Source organism: Meles meles, chromosome 9 (genome assembly GCF_922984935.1).
Source record: "Meles meles chromosome 9, mMelMel3.1 paternal haplotype, whole genome shotgun sequence".
NCBI lineage: Eukaryota > Metazoa > Chordata > Mammalia > Carnivora > Mustelidae > Meles > Meles meles.
This window is the reverse complement of record NC_060074.1, coordinates 66,339,221-66,359,498: the sequence shown is the minus strand read 5'-3', so window position 1 is coordinate 66,359,498 and position 20,278 is coordinate 66,339,221. Positions and strand designations below refer to the sequence as shown.

At 40.5% G+C, this 20,278-nt stretch overlaps 1 protein-coding gene across 3 annotated transcripts in view; it reads left to right on the top strand.

The window, feature by feature from the left end:
• The window catches only part of LRP2 (LDL receptor related protein 2), a 209,281-nt gene that overhangs the window by 174,832 nt on the left and 14,171 nt on the right, over positions 1 to 20,278 (top strand). For all 3 annotated transcript variants that reach the window (XM_046019204.1, XM_046019203.1, XM_046019202.1), the window contains 11 exons: positions 79 to 195; positions 1,047 to 1,184; positions 2,610 to 2,732; positions 5,709 to 5,837; positions 10,498 to 10,629; positions 11,702 to 11,833; positions 13,581 to 13,724; positions 15,202 to 15,367; positions 16,990 to 17,118; positions 18,303 to 18,523; positions 19,272 to 19,448. In XM_046019204.1, the coding sequence (XP_045875160.1) occupies positions 79 to 195; positions 1,047 to 1,184; positions 2,610 to 2,732; positions 5,709 to 5,837; positions 10,498 to 10,629; positions 11,702 to 11,833; positions 13,581 to 13,724; positions 15,202 to 15,367; positions 16,990 to 17,118; positions 18,303 to 18,523; positions 19,272 to 19,448 (1,608 nt within the window). The remainder of the gene's footprint in view (positions 1 to 78; positions 196 to 1,046; positions 1,185 to 2,609; positions 2,733 to 5,708; positions 5,838 to 10,497; positions 10,630 to 11,701; positions 11,834 to 13,580; positions 13,725 to 15,201; positions 15,368 to 16,989; positions 17,119 to 18,302; positions 18,524 to 19,271; positions 19,449 to 20,278) is intronic.

Genomic DNA, 20,278 nt, shown 5'->3' with positions numbered 1-20,278 from the left:
GAATGAAGTCCTTAGTCTGTTCCCCGGACCTGGCTGAGAAGAACAAGACCTTGTGGAATGACAGTCTTTTCTCTTCAGAGATGAAGACGTGCCAACCTGGGTATTTTCAGTGTCAGAGTGGACACTGTGTGCCTGAGCAGTCGACTTGTGATGGAATGGCTGACTGTCTAGATGCCTCCGATGAAGCTGCTTGTCGTAAGTGTCTGGGCCATGGTGGCCCTGCTCATCTGAAATGCAGCAGATGGCCTTTTAGACCCCACCTCTCCAGCAGTCACCATTTCTTAGATGGCTAGGATGCAGGGATTTTCTCTTTGGCGCTCATTGGTAATTACCAGTTCACTTAGGGGTCTGAGTCATCATACCCAAATAGTTCCTAGTAGTCATTGAAGGGCATTTCATTAACCATATTTTAAATAGGGAATATAGTAAATATCGGTGCTTATAAAAATATTATCACCTGCAATACAAATTCATTAATTGAAAAAAACACCTCAGGTAAAGGAGAACATTTGAGCAGTGAATAGATGGGTATAAAAAACTTGGATTGGGTATTAGAACGTACTGAATTCACAGCATTAACATCTTTCTGGATTGCGTGATGGCATACAAAAAGTTTAAAAATGAAGGTCAGTGTGATCATTCACAGTTTAGTCTTTATGAATCATTGAATAAATATGGACTGTTTCTGATTATCTGTGAGGGGTATTGTTAATGATGTAGTTGCCACATCTTAAAACCTGGTTTCAGAGAAACGATATAAATGGATGATGGGTAGGGCCAGTGCTGACACAGCTGAAGAGTGGCCCTTGCCTGTGAAGAGAAAGTCCAGTGCCATCCACAGAATGACTCATGTCTTTGAAAACTGGGGTGGGACAACGGTCCTGAAGAGGTAGTCCATCACAATTTCGGGCAGTGGAAGGTGACAGTCCATCTTGAATAAGGAAGACAGGCTGTCATGGGAAGAGCTACAGGACAAATAACAGCCTACCTTTTCAAAACTCGTACCTTTTTCTAACAGTTGGAATCTGTCTTCTCTCCACCAACAGCCACTCGCTTCCCCAATGGTGCGTATTGCTCGGCCACTATGTTCGAATGTAAGAATCACGTGTGCATCCGGTCATCTTGGAAATGTGATGGTGATGACGACTGTGGCGATGGTTCTGATGAAGAACTTCACCTATGCCGTAAGAGGGAGATGAAGGGCGCTTTATCCGTGGGGCGTGTGATGCCGGAGGCCAGTTGGACCATGTTTGAAAACTGGATGCATTTTACTTGGTCGTCTTTCCCAGTTCGTTGTTTGGAACATGGGAATGTTAGACAGACTTTCATCCCTGTTCCTTTTTAGCCCAGGGATTGGACAAAAATGCCATGTCAGTATTGCCTTCCCTTCAGGGCACTTTAATTAGGGTACATTATATTTTCACAGTGGCATCTCTGCATTTTCTTGCCACATCTTTTCTTATTAAGAACTAACCAGTTTGTTTTGCTTTTAACTTGATGGATCTTGAAAAATACCTTAACCCTGTGGAACTTTCAAGTAAGTACTTAGGAAGTCGCTCCCTCAATGAGATAAAGTACCCGCAGCCCCATTAAAAAGCGACCAGCACTGTTTTATAATGTTGTACATCTTTCACTACAAAGAATTTCTGCAACAGCTCTGTTAACAGTACTTCTAAGAATCAGCTCTTGGGTCTGACTTTTTTACCCCCAGCCAACCTTCTCATGAGTTTCTGCTTTTGTTCCTGTGTGTGAAGCAAAGGCAGAAGGAGAAATCAGACAGCCAAACCCTTCCATGTGGAAGAAAAACACACGTGTGTGTTGAGATTACCCAATCTCTGGGGCGTGCACAGAGGGCGATGCCCCTTTACCAAACAAGTAAGGGACCTGGGTTCTACCTTTGGGTTCCTCACAGGTGCATAAGTATCAGCTAGAAGTCTGACTCTGGACAACAAGATGAGTCAGAGGTCAGTTGTGAAATAGCAGCTTTACATGTAAGAGGTGAGGACGTTCAGGAAGGAAAGTCTGTCACCGTGTGAAATTTCATGCTCTGGAGGGTCAGTGACAACTGCAGTCAGAAAAACAGCAGCAGCCTCCTTAATTTCAGGATAAGTGTTCATGTATGGTCCTGCCAGCCTCTCCAGCCTCATGGCTTGTCATTGTCCCCCTCGTTCTGTGCTCTGGCTGCAGGGACTGTAATTCAGGTCCAAACACGTGCTGTGCTCCTTTCTGACTCCAAACCTTCCCCCAGCCTCTTCTGATCTGTATCAGCACCGCCCCCCCCCCCCACCACCATAGATGCCATGATAGCAGGTCTGGTTTGTGGCTCTTCTCAAAGTTATAATTGAATGGTTAATTGGCAAAATCTGTTTTCCTGTTAGAATGAAAGTTCTGTGAGTCCCAGGACTATGTCTTTCTTGTTCTGCATCGTTTCTGGCTCCTAGCACAGAGACATGGTGTGTGCTGGATCCTCAAAGTGTATTTGTGGATTGGTTCGTTGAATGAACAGATAAATGGATGAATGGGGCGAGCCTGGTGCAGGCACGAGATCATTTTAAATACTATGTTCTACTCTCAGCTTGCACTTTTTGTTTGTCCATCTTGCCTTCCAGTGGATGTTTCCTGCGAGTCACCGTACCGGTTCCGATGTGATAACAATCGCTGTATTTATAAGCATGAGCTGTGCAACCATGTGGATGACTGTGGAGATGGGAGTGATGAGAAGGAGGAGCAGTGTAAGCAAAGTGAAAAAGAGGGAAAAACTAAGGGCCCCAAGTCGTCTGCAGTTTGCAGAATGTACCTCTGGGATTTCAGTTTGTTTGGTAGAGGCTGCGCTGGACCTACGGCTGCAGATCCCCTTTGACAGTTGTCTCCAGATCACATAAACACACTCGCTACTCAGATATATCCCTCCCCTGCTTATTCCTGTCTTGTTGGAGCAAGTTGTCTAATTTTTTAGTCTTCATTTAAATAGTCAATAAGGTTTTTTTTGAGACATTGAGAACAAACACTAAATGCTAGTTGACTCACTCTTCACAAATTAATGGTTTATTTATTTTCAAAAATGAGTTTTGGTCACTCTTCAGCCTCGAGTTACTAATTGTTAATCTAGGCACGTGAACTGTTGAATGCTCAGCTGAAACAATCACGCTCAAAAAGGCAGCACCAGTGTTAACAGAGCTGGTCGTATGTGCATCTGTAAAGTGGAAATTCATTTCCCAGAAGAGAAAAATTATGGATTATTTTAAGATAGAAGTTTCAAACCAGTGGTGTTAAATGTTATAGATACTGAAAAAAAAATCTGTGCTTTCCCCTTGTGAGAATGTTTTAAAATCTGTCCATTGAAGGGGAGAGTTGATTAATTTTAGGGGTAATTTAGCTAGAGAAAAGTCAGCAAGAGGAATGATTTCCCCTGACTCCAATTACTTTTTCTTCCGAAAAGGATGCTCTTTGGGAAAATTTAGATAAATGGCTCATTTTTTTCTATGTTCCATCCTTTGTATTACTGTGGCCTTAGAATGCTCACTGCCAGCTCTGTGTCAGAGAGGACAAGGACACTATGGCGGCGCTCTAGCTTGTACTTATGTACTTAGGGTTTTTTTGTGTTTTTTTGGCAGAGGTAACCCTATGGTTGTACCATTGTTACTAGGTTTATTTGGGTCCTGGCACAAAAGGATGAAAACCAAGAAGTAGGACATTTTAAAAATTTTGAGCAGGTTTTGCCTTCTCCCCTTCTGTTTCCATTTCCCTTACTGCTATTGCCTTTTCTTTCTTTCTTTTTTTCTTTAATGGAGCAAGACAATTGGAGCATGTGGTCAAATTTGAGAGTGGATAAAAGAGGCAGTAAGCTTACTCTTCCCAAAGAATTGGATGTGAGTTAGAGGTATCACTGCTTGCCATCAAAATAGACAAACCACAACATTTCAGTGGCTTAAAGTAGCAGAAGTTGAATTTTTTTTCTTAAGATGGATTTATTTGAGAGAGACCGTGAGGCAGAAGGACAGAGGGGCAGGGAAACCCCAGCAGACTCTGCGCTCAGCACAGAGCCCACTGCAGGGCTAGATCCCACAACTCTTGAGATCATGACCTGAGCTGAAACCAAGACTTGGATGCCCAACCATCTGCACCAGCCAGGCGCCCCGGGAGCAGAGGTTGATGTAAAGTTTGATGAAGGTCAGGTAGTTCTCTGTCCTGTAAGTATGCCACCTGCGACACATAGTCTTCAAGCTTGCCGAAGCAGGAGAAGAGAGAAATGAAGGAGGCACACAGATTTGTATTTTCCTGGTCATGGAAGTTAGGTCTTGCTTGTGCTTGTGGTCCTTTGGTTGGAACTGGTCACAATCTAACTGCAGGGAAGTGCATGGGTTTTCAATGAATACCAGTGGTTTTACCACAGTTTGCCCTTGTGTCACTAAGAATCCGTTTATACTTTTCTTCCCATGCATAGAATACCCCGAACCTCTCCCCAAGGGGCATGACTCATAATCCTATTCAGTAACTGAAATCCAGGAGTCCTGTGTGATAGGCTTCAGTCCTGCTGTCAGTTGCATACAAAGTTCCTCTTGGTTTGAAGAAATATAAACTAATAAATAAGTTTTATTTATGCCCCTCTGCCCCTAAGAGATAGTGGTAGATCAGGGGAAGCGTAATAGAAATAGATTCCCATTGGGCAAGAAAGAATGAGAGACTCATCGCATTCTCCAGCCTATAACAGTTCTAGAGGACCAGTGGGCTCTGGTGTTTCTTCTGAGACATAGCTTTCAAATCTGCTTTTTATATCTTTGTTTTTCTCACGCACCTTTGTCTCAACTGATCGTCGGTTACGTTCAGCCCATCTAGAAAAATAGATGGGCCGTTATTTCATCCAACTCAGAGGTTTTACTGGTTATTTGTGTCTCAAAGCCTTCTAAATTCAGCATCTCACTGTTCAGGATCTAAATGGAGTCAGCTTTTCCCACACATCAAATTGCTGGGCTTTATTTCATTTCTGCTCATAAATCAGCCGGCTCTTCCTGAACTTTTCTCTGATTGATACTCCCCTGCCAAACTCAGGTAATGGCAAGCAATGCACACTACTAACATCCCGTTTTCTCACCTCTTTCCCTAGATTGACAGGTTCAACAAGCAGGTGATCTGCTTTCTAATTTTTCCAAAGTGATACTCACCAAAGGCTTTGCCTTTGCATAATATGGGTCTCCATCTTTCCTATCTCTAATATTTCTTTCCTCATTGCTTACCTCCTGACCGTGAAGACAGTGCCCCATAATTTAGATTTTTATTACGAAAGTACCTTACATATATACTCTTCAGGGTATCTCATACCACCTCTGCACCCAACAGATTTGCAACTCTCAGTGGTGGTACCTTATGAAGACTGACTTCTCACCCAAGTAAAAGGCCAGTGCAGGTTGCCCAGCCCCTCCGACTTGTAGCTGTGCCACCTGAAACCCATGGCTTCCAAGGTTACCAAAGCAGGAGACACAGGAGCTTTAATTGCTTCAGTCCGGAAGTGACACATATCACTTCCTACTCATAGGCCATTGGCCAGAACTAGTCACATGGTCCCAACACAACTGCAAGGGAGACTGGGAAATGTAGGGAAGCACAGGCTTACCTGTGAGCAATAACTGTCTGCCACACAGGGAAGCATCTTGTTCCAAAGAAGAGAGAAAGTTTTGACTTTGACTTGAACTTTTGTTCTTAAATTACAGGTTTAGCTTCAACCTCTAGACCTTGTACAGAAAACGAATTTAAGTGTAGCAATGGACATTGCATTTCACAGTATCTTGTATGCGATGATGTTGATGACTGCGGTGACCATTTTGATGAAACGGGCTGCAGTAAGTAAATATTTATTATTGTATTTCATTGTATCTCATTTTATCCTTGTAACAACCTATGAGCTGGGTATGTTTACCGAATTTTTTTTTTTAAAGATTTTATTTATTTATTTGACAGAGAGATCACAAGTAGGCAGAGAGGCAGGCAGAGAGAGGAGGAAGCAGGCTCCCTGAGGAGCAGAGAGCCCAATGCGGGGCTCGATCCCAGGACCCCGAGATCATGACCTGAGCCGAAGGCAGCGGCCCAATCCACTGAGCCACCCAGGCGCCCCATGTTTACCGAATTTTTAAAACAATATGGGAGGGAGAGAGAATGGGGGTGGGGAGGGGCAGAGGAAGAGGAAGAGAGAAACCCAAGCCGACTCCATGCTAGGTGCAGAGCATGACGTGGGGCTCCATCTTACGACCCTGAGATCATGACGTGAGCTAAAACCAAGAGTTAGATGCTTCACCAGCTGTGCTAGCCAGGTATGAGGGAACTGGCTTGCAGGTACGAAAAACCTGCATGTCTTTTTGCCATCAGGAGGCTGAGGATTTAAACTCTGATCTACGTAACTCCAGAGCATCTCCTCCCAGTTAACTAGGTGCCTCCCAGCACCTTAAAACTATGTATTTTGTTTACTAGTCTGCATATTTTTTTCACCTTAAGCCAAATGCAGTATCCTTTGGCACTAAGGGGAAAAGCTTCTAAGGGGAGTCGATAAAGATGGGGTTGTCACAGGGGACCTCAGGAGGAACATTTATTTTTAAAGTAGAGGGACTACTTTGTGTAGGAAAAAGATAAGGAACACAATCGAGGAGTGGTTCTAGTTCAGTATTGTGATGGAAATGTTGGAATGGCATGTTAATAATTCACACCTTTTTAGTCCTTTAGAGCTGTTACGAAATTCTTGCACATACATTATCTAATTTGTCACTCAAACAAACCCCACTGGGTTGCTACTATTACGTCTTATCCGTATAATAAATCTCAGAGAGGGGCGCCTGGGTGGCTCAGTGGGTTAAGCCGCTGCCTTCGGCTCAGGTCATGATCTCAGGGTCCTGGGATCGAGTCCCACATCGGGCTCTCTGCTTAGCGGAGAGCCTGCTTCCCTTCCTCTCTCTCTGCCTGCCTCTCTTGTGATTTCTCTCTGTCAAATAAATAAATAAAATCTTAAAAAATAAATAAATAAATAAATAAATAAATAAATCTCAGAGAGCTTAAGAAGTTGCTTGAGGTCATACAGAGTGGTAGAGGCTGAATTTGAATAGTCCTGTGACTCCAGATGATGAGAGCTGGCCTCTAGTTTCCTTGGCCACTACCTGTGCCCCTTTGGGCATCAACTGACCTCTCCTGGCCTCACTTGCTTCATAGGAAAAAAAAAGTTCTTCAGACTCTAGGAGCCCATGACTTAGTCATCTTAGGTCCACATATTTTTTAACTTCTTGGGCTTTAGTGGTTTTTTTTCCTGAGGCTTCCCAGTGATTTCCAGGCAACTTTTCTCCTGTGTGAATTGCAAAGGAGGGTAAATAATTGATCATTAATGCATTGATTTGTTCTTTATTTTACGCACTTGCCTAGTGGGGCTTGGAATTTTTGACATAGCAATGTGACTGATTAAATATTTTAAAAAGCATCATCATGACAGGATTTGCAAAACTGGGTGTTAGATTTGAGTTCTGGTGTTGAGACGGATAAGTAAGCTGTTCCAAGAGTTTGGAGTATTTTCTAGTTGGGATTGGGTCAAACCTTAGTTCCTCTTTTAGTTAGCCATTTAAAAAGCTTACAGTTGACTATAGTCCTTTTAATTCAAATAACATTTGATTAAAAGCAGGACTTATTTACAGAAATAAGTAGCATAGATATTAATTTAAGGTACAGAAATAGCATGTTTTTAGGTATTAAGTGAATATGTGATAGTGTATCAGTCTTAACTGCTGTGGGTCGATAATTTGAAACATAGAATTCTTATTTAATAATACCAGTTCTTGGGGCACCTGGGTGGCTCAGTGAGTTAAGCCTCTGCCTTTTGCTCAGGTCATGATCTCAGGGTCCTGGGATCAAGTCCTGCATCGGGCTCTCTGCTTGGAGCCTGTTCCCCCCCCCCCCCCCCCCGCCTGCTTGTGATCTCTCTCTCTCTCTGTCAAATAAATAAATAAATAAAAATAAAATAAAATAAAATAAAATCCCCTTGCCTTTCTTTTCTTTTCCCTTTCTCTTCTTTCTTCTATTTAAACAGGATCTCTGATATTCAGTGCATACGTTTGCTTTTTAAAAAGTATTTTAAAATCAGGAAAGGAAAGATACTAATATTTTTAGAGTGTCATATGTTTGGGTTTGGATATGATCTGTTGTTTGTGGATTAAGATGGTGATTGTTATTGAAATAAGTTAAAAGTTCCTCATATTTGAGGAAGAATCTTACAGTGTTGTATGGTTTCTGCTCTTGTTTGAAGGACTCTTTCTTCATAAGAGTATAACTCTGTGAGGGGGGCACTTAGTCCAGAAATGTTTATTTCCTGGGATCTTTAGTCATGTTGTAGATTTTAGAGCTGGGAGAAGATTATAGAGTCTAATTATACAAATGAGACCCAAAGAGGTTATGTAACTTTCTAAAGGCTATCCAAGTTAATAAAACAGGTCATATTTATTAACATTATAGAGGAGACATCACTACCAACCTTACAGAAATTTAGGAGATAATAAGGGAATAGTATGAGAAACTTTATGTCAATAAATTAGACAAATGACCAAATTCTTAGAAAGCCAGAAAACAGTGAAACTGACTCTGGAAGAAATAAAAAATCTGGATAGATTTATTTAGCAATGTGTAGTTCTTAAGAGCTAAACTAAGGTTTTCATGTTTATGGCTTTGAAATTTGAGCTCCAAGGGCAGCATTCTATTGAATGCTCTTGTGCTTTATTTTGTGATTATTTTTCTTTTTTGAAACTCAATGTTTTTAGTCTATTCAAACCATATATACTTAAATAGTCATCATATCCTTTAAGGATCCTCATTTCCTACTGTAGGAGACAGATAGATATAAGTATTTTGCTTTGGAAGAAATGAGCAGGAGATACAACAGTCTCATTGGCTAAAATATTCAGAAGCCCGTGACCAAGAGATATTTCATTTGAAACGCAGATAAAGCTTAAATCCTTTATGGGGATAATCACCACCCTTCCCACTCCTTGGCCTCCATTATCACTCATTAGGTATGTTCATCTTTGTCTGCTTCCTTGTAAGATCTAGGTTTGAGGGTAGATGGAGACTCAGGATAGAAGAAGCAAACTTACAGTAATAACAAAAATGAAAGCCAGATGGCTTTGACAGATATTGGCAGAGATAAGAACTCAGGGCAGTGAAGAGCAGTGACGTGTGAGGATGGAGTCTGAAATGTTAAAAGTCTGCCCTGGGGTTTCTGGACCCCAGAATAGTACAGATAACAAGGGTCATTCACATAAGCCCTATAAAAATGAACCATTGTTAAATTTTTTATTTGTATTATGAAAGCTATAAAATCCACAAAATATATTAATGATCAAAAGTAAAAAATCACTTGATCCCATAACTAAGAGAGAACTAATCTTAAGTTCAGTGTACTTCATTGTCTTTTTTTGCACATATATATGCAAAAATCATTTCTTAATATTAAAAAATTTAAAGATATATTCTATATTTAGTATTACTATCTTTCCCTCCATTTTTGTTATATTTTCCATGTCATAGTATCATTTCAAATCATAACTCATTGATTGTAAGATGCATGTTTATTTTCACATTTAAACATCTCTGAAACAAGAATAGTTCTTCAATTGATAACATGCCAGAGTGTAAGTCCAGAGTTTTTCTATTTTAGCATTATATAAAATAGGGCATCAATGGTGTCTTACTTGGGTTTGATAAAACACAGTAAACTGTAATTGTTCAAGTTGTTTTCAGAATTTTATCAACAATTTATAATCCTTAAACATAAATCATAGTACACATTTTTTAATTCCTTTTTGAGGGAAAATGTAGAATAACCGTATAATAAAGTGAGTATTTTTAAAGTCCTTGATTCGTACACATTGTTGCAAAATTCCTTTCCATGTGTGCCACTTTATGGTTCTTACAGCAGTTGGATGACTGATAACTATATGCATTTTACTGTGCCCTGGCCAACACTTGATATGTGTACACATATCTCAGTCAGTCTTCTTATAACATTATAATTTCCTCCTGTTTGTTATGTTACTCTAAACTGTACCATTGTTCTTTATTACACACATAACAGGATATATATAATATATATATTACATATATCTTAATCCCTATTTCGTGTGTGTGTGTGTGTGTATATATATATATATATATATATATATATATATATATATATATAAAATATTTATGGAGCAGATGGTTACAATTGTAAAGAGCCCCAGACTTCATAGTTCCGGACTCTGGAATTGGATGCTCTGGGAAGTCTGGCAGTGCTGAGTATAATGGGAAGATTGCCTCAAGGATCTAACATTATATACAATTATATAAATGACATTCACCCCATTACCAGATACCTGAATATACAGAAGCTTTCAATCTTCTACAAAGACTTATGGAAAGGATTATCTTGAGATGTCTTACAGTAGACTGTAGGTAGATTTATACCTTTCATTTGTAATGCTAAGATTGTTTTTCCAGATACAGGAAAAGAAAGATCATGTGCAGAGAATCTGTGTGAACAAAACTGTACACAGTTAAGTGAAGGAGGCTTTATCTGCTCCTGTAGACCCGGGTTCAAAGCCAGTATGTCGGACAGAAACTCCTGTGACGGTAAGTATATTTCCTCCAGTTCCCATTAGGAGATGCTCATATGTCAGGCTCTCTACTCATTCCCTTTTCTTAAACCACTGTTTAATTCCTTTAATGGGGCTAAACTCTTAGTTCTAGTTCATTAAAATACTTAAGTGCACAAATAATTACTACTGTTAGAGGGTGATGATCAGTTCTGAATGAGAGTATAAGCTGTAATTCAAGATGTATATAACCTGTGATGACCGATGTAAAGATTTTGCTCGTTAATTTCTTGGGTCATGGAAAAGAAACAGAAAGCAATGCTCAGGGATGCCAGTTACCTTTTTCCATGCTCTCTTGCCAGTCCCTAGCAGATGGCTAGGCAGTAATGTCTGCGGAATTGATAAGATTCACAAGCGTTAAGAAGTGATGCCTGCTTATTTTATCAGTGTGAGAGATCAGATTTTTATAAGTTTTACTTTCTTCATCAAAGTCCAATAGCACATATATATTACACACCTACTTAGGCCAGACATAAGTGAGATCTAAGGTATGGAGTTGGAAGGTAGCTTATCAAGATGGTAAGGAATGAGTAGGATTTCATTATTGGAATTTGCTCTTTCTAACTCATGATGTGTCATGCTCAGATGACTGAGAGAGTTCTTTCGGAAGCTGAAGCTTAAGAACTCAGTGAAGAAACCGAATGAACAAATCCCTTTCCTGAAGCTAGTTAGGCCAAGGAAGTGGTATACCGAACAACACCAACATCCAGCTGCTTTCCAAAAGTGAATGTTTTGCTTTGCTATTGCACAGAGTCACTCTATTGTAGTTGAACCCTGTCTTCATTGCTTATTAGCTTTGGGACTTTGTGTTTAGGCATAGTCCATATTGCAGAGTCATTTTGGAGAATTAAATGAGGCACAAAAATGAAAAGCATGTGAAACAATGTCTGAAGCCTAGGAAGTGCTCCACAAATGATCGCACCATTGCCTGTCTTCATCTGCAGCCTTCTCTGGCTTCGTTGCTTATGACTTTGGATTTAAATAGAAGCAGGGCCTCAAAGTAATGGTTGGGAGCAGATGTTGCATATTTGCTTTTATTTTATCTGCAGACATCAACGAATGTGAGCAATTTGGGGTTTGTCCCCAGAACTGCCAGAATACCAAAGGAAGTTATGAGTGCTCCTGTGCCGAAGGCTTCAGGTCTGTGAGTGACCAGTATGGAAAACGATGCGCAGCTGATGGTATGATGGGTTCATGTTGGGATTAATCAGTTGACTCTCAGAGAACTAAATGCTGATGAGTACAATATACCAGAAAGTGAACTTCAGACTCCGAAGAGTCTTATTTTTAATTCACCAGCTACTTCTCTTCCAATGCCCATCCAGGCACTTCTCTCTCCTCTCCTGCCAGATTAAAACAATAACTGCAATACCACAACAGATATGTAGGAATTAAAATAGAAGTCAGTATTGTTTATTATTCTGGGCTTAGGCTCTTGTCCGCCTTGATAAAACTTCAAAAAGTGAACAAGATGTCGCCTTCCAGAATATTCAGACAACAAAAGCTTGCCTAGAGGGTGGTGGTCAACAGAAGGAAATTAATGAAGCCCTCCAGCTCCCACTCCAAGATCAAGGTTTGAGGCTCTGTGATTCAGGATGGATCACAAAAAACAGTCACATTCAGTCAGGGCAAATCAAGGACATTCTGTTGATAAATCTTTTTTATTGTTCATGGGCTGCCGATCACAGATGGAGGGAGTCCGAGGGAGTCCGGCTCATTTATAACTTCAATCACTAGTTCTGCATTTTAGGTTAGTGCTGGTATCTGAGAGTCAGGCCAGATAGAAGGCAGTAGTAAGTACTAGATAGAAATGACAAAAGAGAAAGACTACGTGGCAGAAGTATTATATAGTCCAAATTTCCAGAGGTCTGATCTAAATCAGGATATCCCCGTCAAGGGGTATAGGTCTTTAAGAGTCTTAGATATTTGAAGTTTGTGCTAGAGTTTAAAAAACATGATATGGAAGATACGGAAATAACATTTTACTTCGCAAATTAAGGGTAAAATGGCTGTCCAATTTCTTCATACAAATTGGGTTTTAAAGCATACATCTGACTGGCATCCTTAAATTGTTTTACCCCCTCCCCCCCGGAAACATTTTGACAGTGAATGAAAACTCGGGTAAAGGCATTTGAGCAGTTGGTCTGGTAATTAGGCAGCAAATTAAAAACTAGTTAACTAACTCCTTTTAACTAAGGAGATGACTGAAATAAATGTTCATGGTCATATAAAACACAACACCAAGACAGAAGAAATACATAAAGTGAACTTTCAAAAGTTACTTAAATGAGATTCGATTGACATTATGCTAGTAAATTAAATTTTAAAATTATAGACCGTGCACCTCAGGATGAGTCACCATTGAAATAGATGCTTTGCGTGAGAAAAGAACAAGCTGTTTTTGTCATTAGCTGAGAGATAAATTGAGTCGTGGAGCCAATTACCTGCTAAAAGAATCATAAAATCTGTCAGTAAAGAGTAAGGAATGAGGACATCCTACTAAACTTTTAGATCACTATACATACTGTGTTTCTTCCATGAAATTGTCTGCTATCTTGTCTGTTTTATTGTCAGTGAATAAGGGCAAAAAATCAGGGGAAAAGAGGACACTGTCTGGGGGTCTCAGTCCTGTCTTATTCTAAACCATTACCTACAGAGGACAAAGAATAAAGAAGTGATAACATCCCTAACAGAAATACTAGCTTTCCACCTGAAAATGGAGACAAGAATGTTCAGTCACAGATTTTGCACACCCCAGTTGGTAGTCGTTAGTTCTGTTGATTAGCAGAGGTAGTCAGATTCCTATAAAAACTTGTGTTTTTTTAAAGGTGGGAGGATACTTACTATTTTATATCTGCTTCATTTTAAAAACGAGTTCAGATAGAATTCAAAGAAATATAACAGCCCTTGTCTTTTTTTTTTTTACAGGTAACCCTCCTTTGTTGCTACTGCCTGAAAACGTACGAATTCGAAAATACAATCTCTCATCTGAGAGGTTCTCAGATTATCTTGAAGGCGAAGAACGTATTCAGGCTCTTGATTATGATTGGGACCCTGAAGGCATAGGTCTCAGTGAGTATGAACTTTGGCAGCTGCCACTGATATTAATTGAATTAATTGAATTATAAGGTGTTAAACTTTGGGGCATCTGTTTTTTAGTGAGTGAATTTTGTTGCATGAGTGGAGGATAGAACTCCTCCTATCCAGCGTGCTCAGGATGCCTTAATTTGGCCATGTGTCCCAGTGGAACTTTCTCAACTTTCAACCAAACCTTCTCCCATCTATGAGGACTATCCTTTTAGGACCACCTCATATCCCTTTCTTTAATATCTCTTCGTCTCTGCTCATGAAGGGATTGTTCTCCCCTATCCCTGTACCCTTCAGAATTTCTACTCAGACTTCAAAGACTAAGTTCAAATGTCCCCCTCCTCTGATACCTTCTATAACCCTTCCTGGGCACAGTTCCATAATTGCTCACTGGGTGAGCCTGTAGGGTTTTATACATGCTTTTACTAAAGCACATGTTACATTGAGTTATAGCCATCCACATCATTTTCTCCCTGTACCTTAACCATGAGCTCTTTGAAGATAGGATTGCATCTAATTTGACTCTGCAGGGCTACCATCTGACCCAACATCTCACCCAGCATCTGACCCAACAGTGTGTGTGCTGGTTGCTTTAGGACTTTAGTTCAGTGAATGAAAATACGAAAATGTTTATCATTGAGTCTCTCATGGCTCTCTGGCGTGTGTGGGAGATGGTAATGGGGCAGGAATCAGAAAACTCATTTTCGATGCCTGTTTCCCTCACGTACTGAGCTTTATAACTAACTAATTGTAACGATCATAACAGTTCTCTGGTTCTCCATTTCTTAACTGTAAAATAAGAACAGTAATCTTGTCTGCCTGCCTCCCTGGAGAGTTCTTTGAAGATCAAATGAGATAACAGGTGTGAAAATGTTTTGCAAACTATCAGTAACTATGCTATGTAAGATTTATTATGGCTGTGTTTTCACACTCATTTACACGGTACAGTAAACTTTTCAAGAATGGCAAACACCTAGGAAAATATATCTTTCCTTAAAAAGTCCATCTTAAAAGTTGCAGTCTTCCTGTGCATTTTAAGATGCCTGCTGTCCACTGTCCTTTGTTCTCTACACAAAATAGGACTTCTCATCTACATAGCTCCTTTACTGCAAGTTATTGACTAGCCTTCCTCTGGCTTATTTATACATTTCATTTTGGAAACTAGAACTTGATTCTAATGAGAATAAATACAGGCTCTTGGCTGAAATGTATTTTAGTAAGTTACCTTTGAAGTAGACCCAAGTCAGTATCAGTAAGCTATCAGTTGAAGTATTTGTAGCTAGTAGTAGCTCAAGTATGATGTTCTGAGGTTTGATCAGATCGGTATAATTGAATTATTTGTCTTATAGGAACAATGAGGAAGTAGAGATGTCAGTAAATGAACAATAGTTGACCTGCTTAGACCCCAGTTTCCTCCCTTCCCTGATGTTCTTAACATGAAACTCAACTGTGTGTCTTGCAGGTGTCATATATTATACTGTGCTAGGGCATGGCTCTGATTTTGGAGCTATCAAACGTGCCTACATCCCCAACTTTGAATCTGGTACTAATAATCTTGTGTCAAAAGTTAACCTGAACCTGAAATCCATAATGCAACCGGATGGATTAGCAGTGGACTGGGTTGGAAGGTAAGTTTAGCGGCATTCTCCTCTTGTCTCTTCTGTTATCCTGGCCAGACCCCCTACAGCTTGTCATGGCAGTGAGTTAAGCTGGTCCAGATAAGGGTAGCCCTCAGCGCTGGTGCAACTGTGTGATGCCTGGGCTTGCCGTATCTAGCTCCCTCAGTCACCTCTGCTTATCCCAAGGTGTCAAATAAACATTATCATTTCCTATATTCTGTGGATGCCATGAAAAGGTTTGGGAGAGCACCAAGGTCAAGATCTCATATTACATCCAGGAGAGCGTTCTTGGCAACAGAGTTTTGGATTCCCAGATCAGAACTCTCAGTATGGCAGCACTATTCATTTTGCGAGGAAGTGGAACAGCCTCCAGTCCTACCAGCAAGGCAGTTGAGATGAAACATTTTTCTCTGTGGTAATTATTTTGAGGGGCAGCAATCCACATCTTGTGTTTTCAGCAGGGCTGTTTTGTCTGAGCAGATTGGAAATTTGCCTTTCCTGTTAAATGTTTTGATTTTGAGTTCATAGTGGTGTCAGCTTTGTTCTGCTCTTTCAGATCTTCTAGAACTCCAGAGACCAGAGCCAGACATTTTATGTGATCCCTAAATATGAATCTTAAGTAGGATACAGGAGATTTGAACTGATGTGGAAAAGTTCAAAAGCTCCTTCTTCAAGAAAGAGCCTTGCATCAGGAGTGACATTTATGGGATACGGATTGCATTAGGATCTGAGCGCAAACATTCACTGAATTCCCCATGTCCTTGAAAATGAAGGAATAATGAAAAAATGTTTGAGAGGAAAGGCTCAGGGGCTTGTTGCCCTCTGGGATAATGGAGAGTCATTTACAGCATAAATTAATTTTCACCTTTTAACAAACTTGTCTGGTGCTTCTGGAAGACTTGAGCGTCTCTGAAGAAGTTAATTAGGTCCCTGCTATGCCCACAGGCTATCAGGGCACTCATTTCAGCGTTTTCTGTCAGGAATCAGGGCCTTGGAGAGTCAGTAACTTAAAACTCTAGACTTTAGCACTTCCTTCTGAAAATCAACCAGGCAATTCATGTTTGAAGTTTCACTTCTTTCTTAGCCTTCATGAGCGAGTGCGTGAAGAAACTGATGGAGATCTCTCTGTTCGTACGGGACTGAGACCTGCAGGATAGTGCAACAGGGCAGGATGGCCTTGCTGAATGTTACTTTGGAAAAGCTATTTCCACTTATTCTTGGAGCTGATGCTGGACTGCTGTTGATGCCAGTGGCGCTCTTCGCTTAGCAGAAGCAGGCTCCCAGGGCAGTCGGAATTGGCCAGCTCAGCTGTGCCTTATGACTTCCACCTGGCAGTGCATGTCTCATAGCAATGTCAGATGTGAGTTCATCATCATCGCTGACGCTGGCTGATTAGGCAGGAGTCCCCCCTCTACTCCTTACGCTTCCACTCGTAACTTTCCAAAGACCCTTGGTGGAAGATATCGGAGCATTCCCCAGAGAAGAAAACTCTGCTCTGACCACTGGTTATCTAAGTAGTTGTCTTGTTGGCCCCATCTTCCAAACTGAAGGCTCTCATCTTTAAACCTCTTCCCCCAGAAGTGATCCGTTGAGACTTTTTTAGATGTTTAACTTTGTTCCTTTAAATTCAGGCATATTTACTGGTCAGATGCCAAGACCAAACGGATCCAGGTGGCTAAACTTGATGGGAGGTACAGAAAGTGGCTGATTTCCACTGGACTGGATCAACCAGCTGCAGTGGTTGTGAATCCTAAATTAGGGTAAGTACTCGGAGGGGTCCTTCATGTTCTAGATGTTTTCCAGTGGATTGTCAAAAATTTCTGTCTTAGTTATTTTTTCCTAATTGGACTGAAATTGTCCTTGGACTATTTGGAGTGGCATCTATTACTAACTTAAAGAATTACAGTATTCCCTAAAGATCTTTTAGAACCACCCAAGCCTCAGACTGATACTGCATAAGGGGAGGGCCTCTGGTCACATTTTTTCCATAGCCCAGTTTGTCTAAAATTCACACATTTCTCAATTTAAGGGTCGGTCTTGACCTGATGATTGATTGAGACTAGAGACTGCAGAGTGGTGGCTGGTCGCCTAAATATGGCCTATAGACAGATTGGACTTGAACTAAGCAGAGTTTTAGGGTTTTTAAAATTTAGTTACTAACATTTAAAAAAAATGTTTAGGCTATGTTTTTGGCTTGAAAAATCAGAACAACTGATAACACTATGTAGGTAATGACTTCTTTACCTAGAGAGGGAAAGGGAGAGGTTTTATGCCCAGTGCAGAGCCTGATGCAGGGCTCTGTCTCATAACCCTGAGATCATGACCTCAGCCAAAGTCTAGACGTGGACTCCTAACCAACTGAGCCACCCGGGTACCCCAGTAGGGATGCCTTTCTTGCTGTAGCATTGCCTGGAACTTCTAGACAGGACTTTGTTCTCACCATCACTTGATGTTTGTAACTGCAGTGCTCCACTCATTTATGTCTCCTGTCTGGTCCTTCCAGGTATTTGAAATAGTGCCATCCCTGGTCTGTGCAGTTCTATAATTATTAATTGGATGCAAAATAATGCATTTTAAAATTGGAATCCTTATTCTCTGATACATGTCAAACACAGAATAGTGCTGCTAACACAGAAGGCATTCAATAAATATTTTATGAAGAATGAACAGCTTTTGTGATCATACATTTTAAAGTGTCTGAATATATATACTCAAACAGGGCTGGGCAATCACTATGGAGGAAGTTTTCAAGAAGGATAGACCACAGATGCACTGGCTCCTCCTTTTCTCACCCTGTCTTCTAGAGTAAAGTGCAAAAACCGCATCACTTAGCACCCAGATCTCTATGACACACAGCAGATTTCCCTGCTGGAAGGTCATGCTCTGCTTTGGTGGAGAAGTCTCACTAGATGAAATATTAAAAAGAGAAAACCTTCTGTTACAGGCTTATGTACTGGACTGATTGGGGCAGAGAACCTAAAATCGAGTCTGCCTGGATGGATGGACAACATCGGAAAACCCTGGTGCAGGAGGACCTTGGCTGGCCAACAGGCCTTGCTATTGATTATTTGAATGATGACCGGATCTACTGGTGTGACTTCAAGGAGAACAATATTGAAACTATAAAACATGATGGGACTGATAGGAGAATCGTTGTAAATGCAGGTTAGAAATGGGTTAGATTTTAATATGTTCTGTAATCAAGAAATACATTTCTAGTGTCTGCCCTGATCTAGGTTTATCTAGTTTCTTAGCTATCACACTCCTTCCAATTCCCCAGCTGCTCATTTAAATGCAAATGAATCCATTAGCAATGATTAAGGTTTTTTTCCTTTTAACATAATTTTTAAGAGGTGTTTTTAGCAACAGATAGTGAAATGACTGAATTCCCTCTTAAGTTGGCCTGATAGAGTAGCATTTCCGGTGTACCAATGGAAACCCATGTCTAACCACTTCCAGACCCATTTGTTTTTATTATGCTCAGTTGCTTATTCTGTACAACTAGAAACATCTAGAAGGAGAGAAGCATTTTGTTTTCTTCTCCAGATTTCTGAAGAACTGCAACAATCCAGTACCTGTTAGCTCTGTGTGATAAGCGGTGTCTTATGTTCAAAGGAAAAAAAAATAGAATCCTTGCCATCCAAATTGTTGTCCAAACATAAAATTAAATCAGAAGCTTGAAAGTGGGCAGGTTCTCTGTAATTGCCATCAACCAGTAGGCATTAATCTAGTTCAACATCTGTCATCTTGATCTGCCAACTTTGCACACTTCTGTGGTCACAGTACAGAAAGTCTGCCTGAATGTTGTATTAGGGATTAATTCAAGCATAATGACATCTGATATAAAAGAGGGGTAGGGTATTTTCTATTCAATAACCTTGTTTTGCTTTGGCTTTCCTCTGTGGGTAAATAGCAATGAACCCATATAGTCTGGACATCTTTGAAGGCCAGTTTTACTGGATATCTAAGCATAAGGGAGAAGTGTGGAAGCAAGATAAATTTGGGCGAGATGAGAAAGAGAAAATGCTGATTGTGAACCCGTGGCTCACTCAAGTTCGAATCTTCCATCAACACAGATATGATCGGTCAGGTAACACCAACCTTGGAATAAGATGTTCCTTATTATCTGGAAACCTTATTTCAAATTAATGGCTTTATTGTTGGAAAGTGGTAGTGGATTATAATAGTCTGATCTATGTACATGAAAGGGTTGTGTGTGTGTTAACCATTTTGACCAAAGAAAGATAAAATTGGAGGTCAGATGCAATTATGTACCTCACCAGCAGACATGAAGTAAAAATATTTCAGTCCTCATTGGAATTGCAGGTTTATACTTCTAGGCCACAGAATCCAGCAGGCATCAAAATCCTGCTTGGGGTCAGGTGGGTTACAACAGGTTTCCTGGATATGGTCGGTGTTACATACCCTTAAAATTCCAAGGCTAGGTGAGTCATGTTATCCTGAGCTATGGGAGCCTAGTTTAAAATTGTTAGTCATATGCTACCGCCTCCCGTCTTCCCCATTTTCTTAGTTGTGGGTCCTGTTTCATCAGATTAGCGATGTTCTAATTCATCCTTCATTGCTGAATGGAGTAAGGTGAAAGGGAAGGGAAATTATTCTTCTCCTTCTTCTTTTTTTTAAGATTTATTTATTTATTTGAGAGAGAGAGAGAGAGAGCACGAGAACAGGAAGGTCCGAGGGAGAATCGGACTCCCTGCTGAGCAGGGAGCCCAACCTGGGGCTTGATCCCTGGACTCTGGGATCATGATCTGAGCTGAAAGCAGATGTGTAACCGACTGAGCCACCCACGTGCCCTGGAAGGGAAATTCTTGAAGAGAGGAAAGGAAATCAACTTTTATTAAGCTCTATAAGAATCTATAAGATTCTCTCTTCAAGTGTTAATTCTGACAGATGGTTACA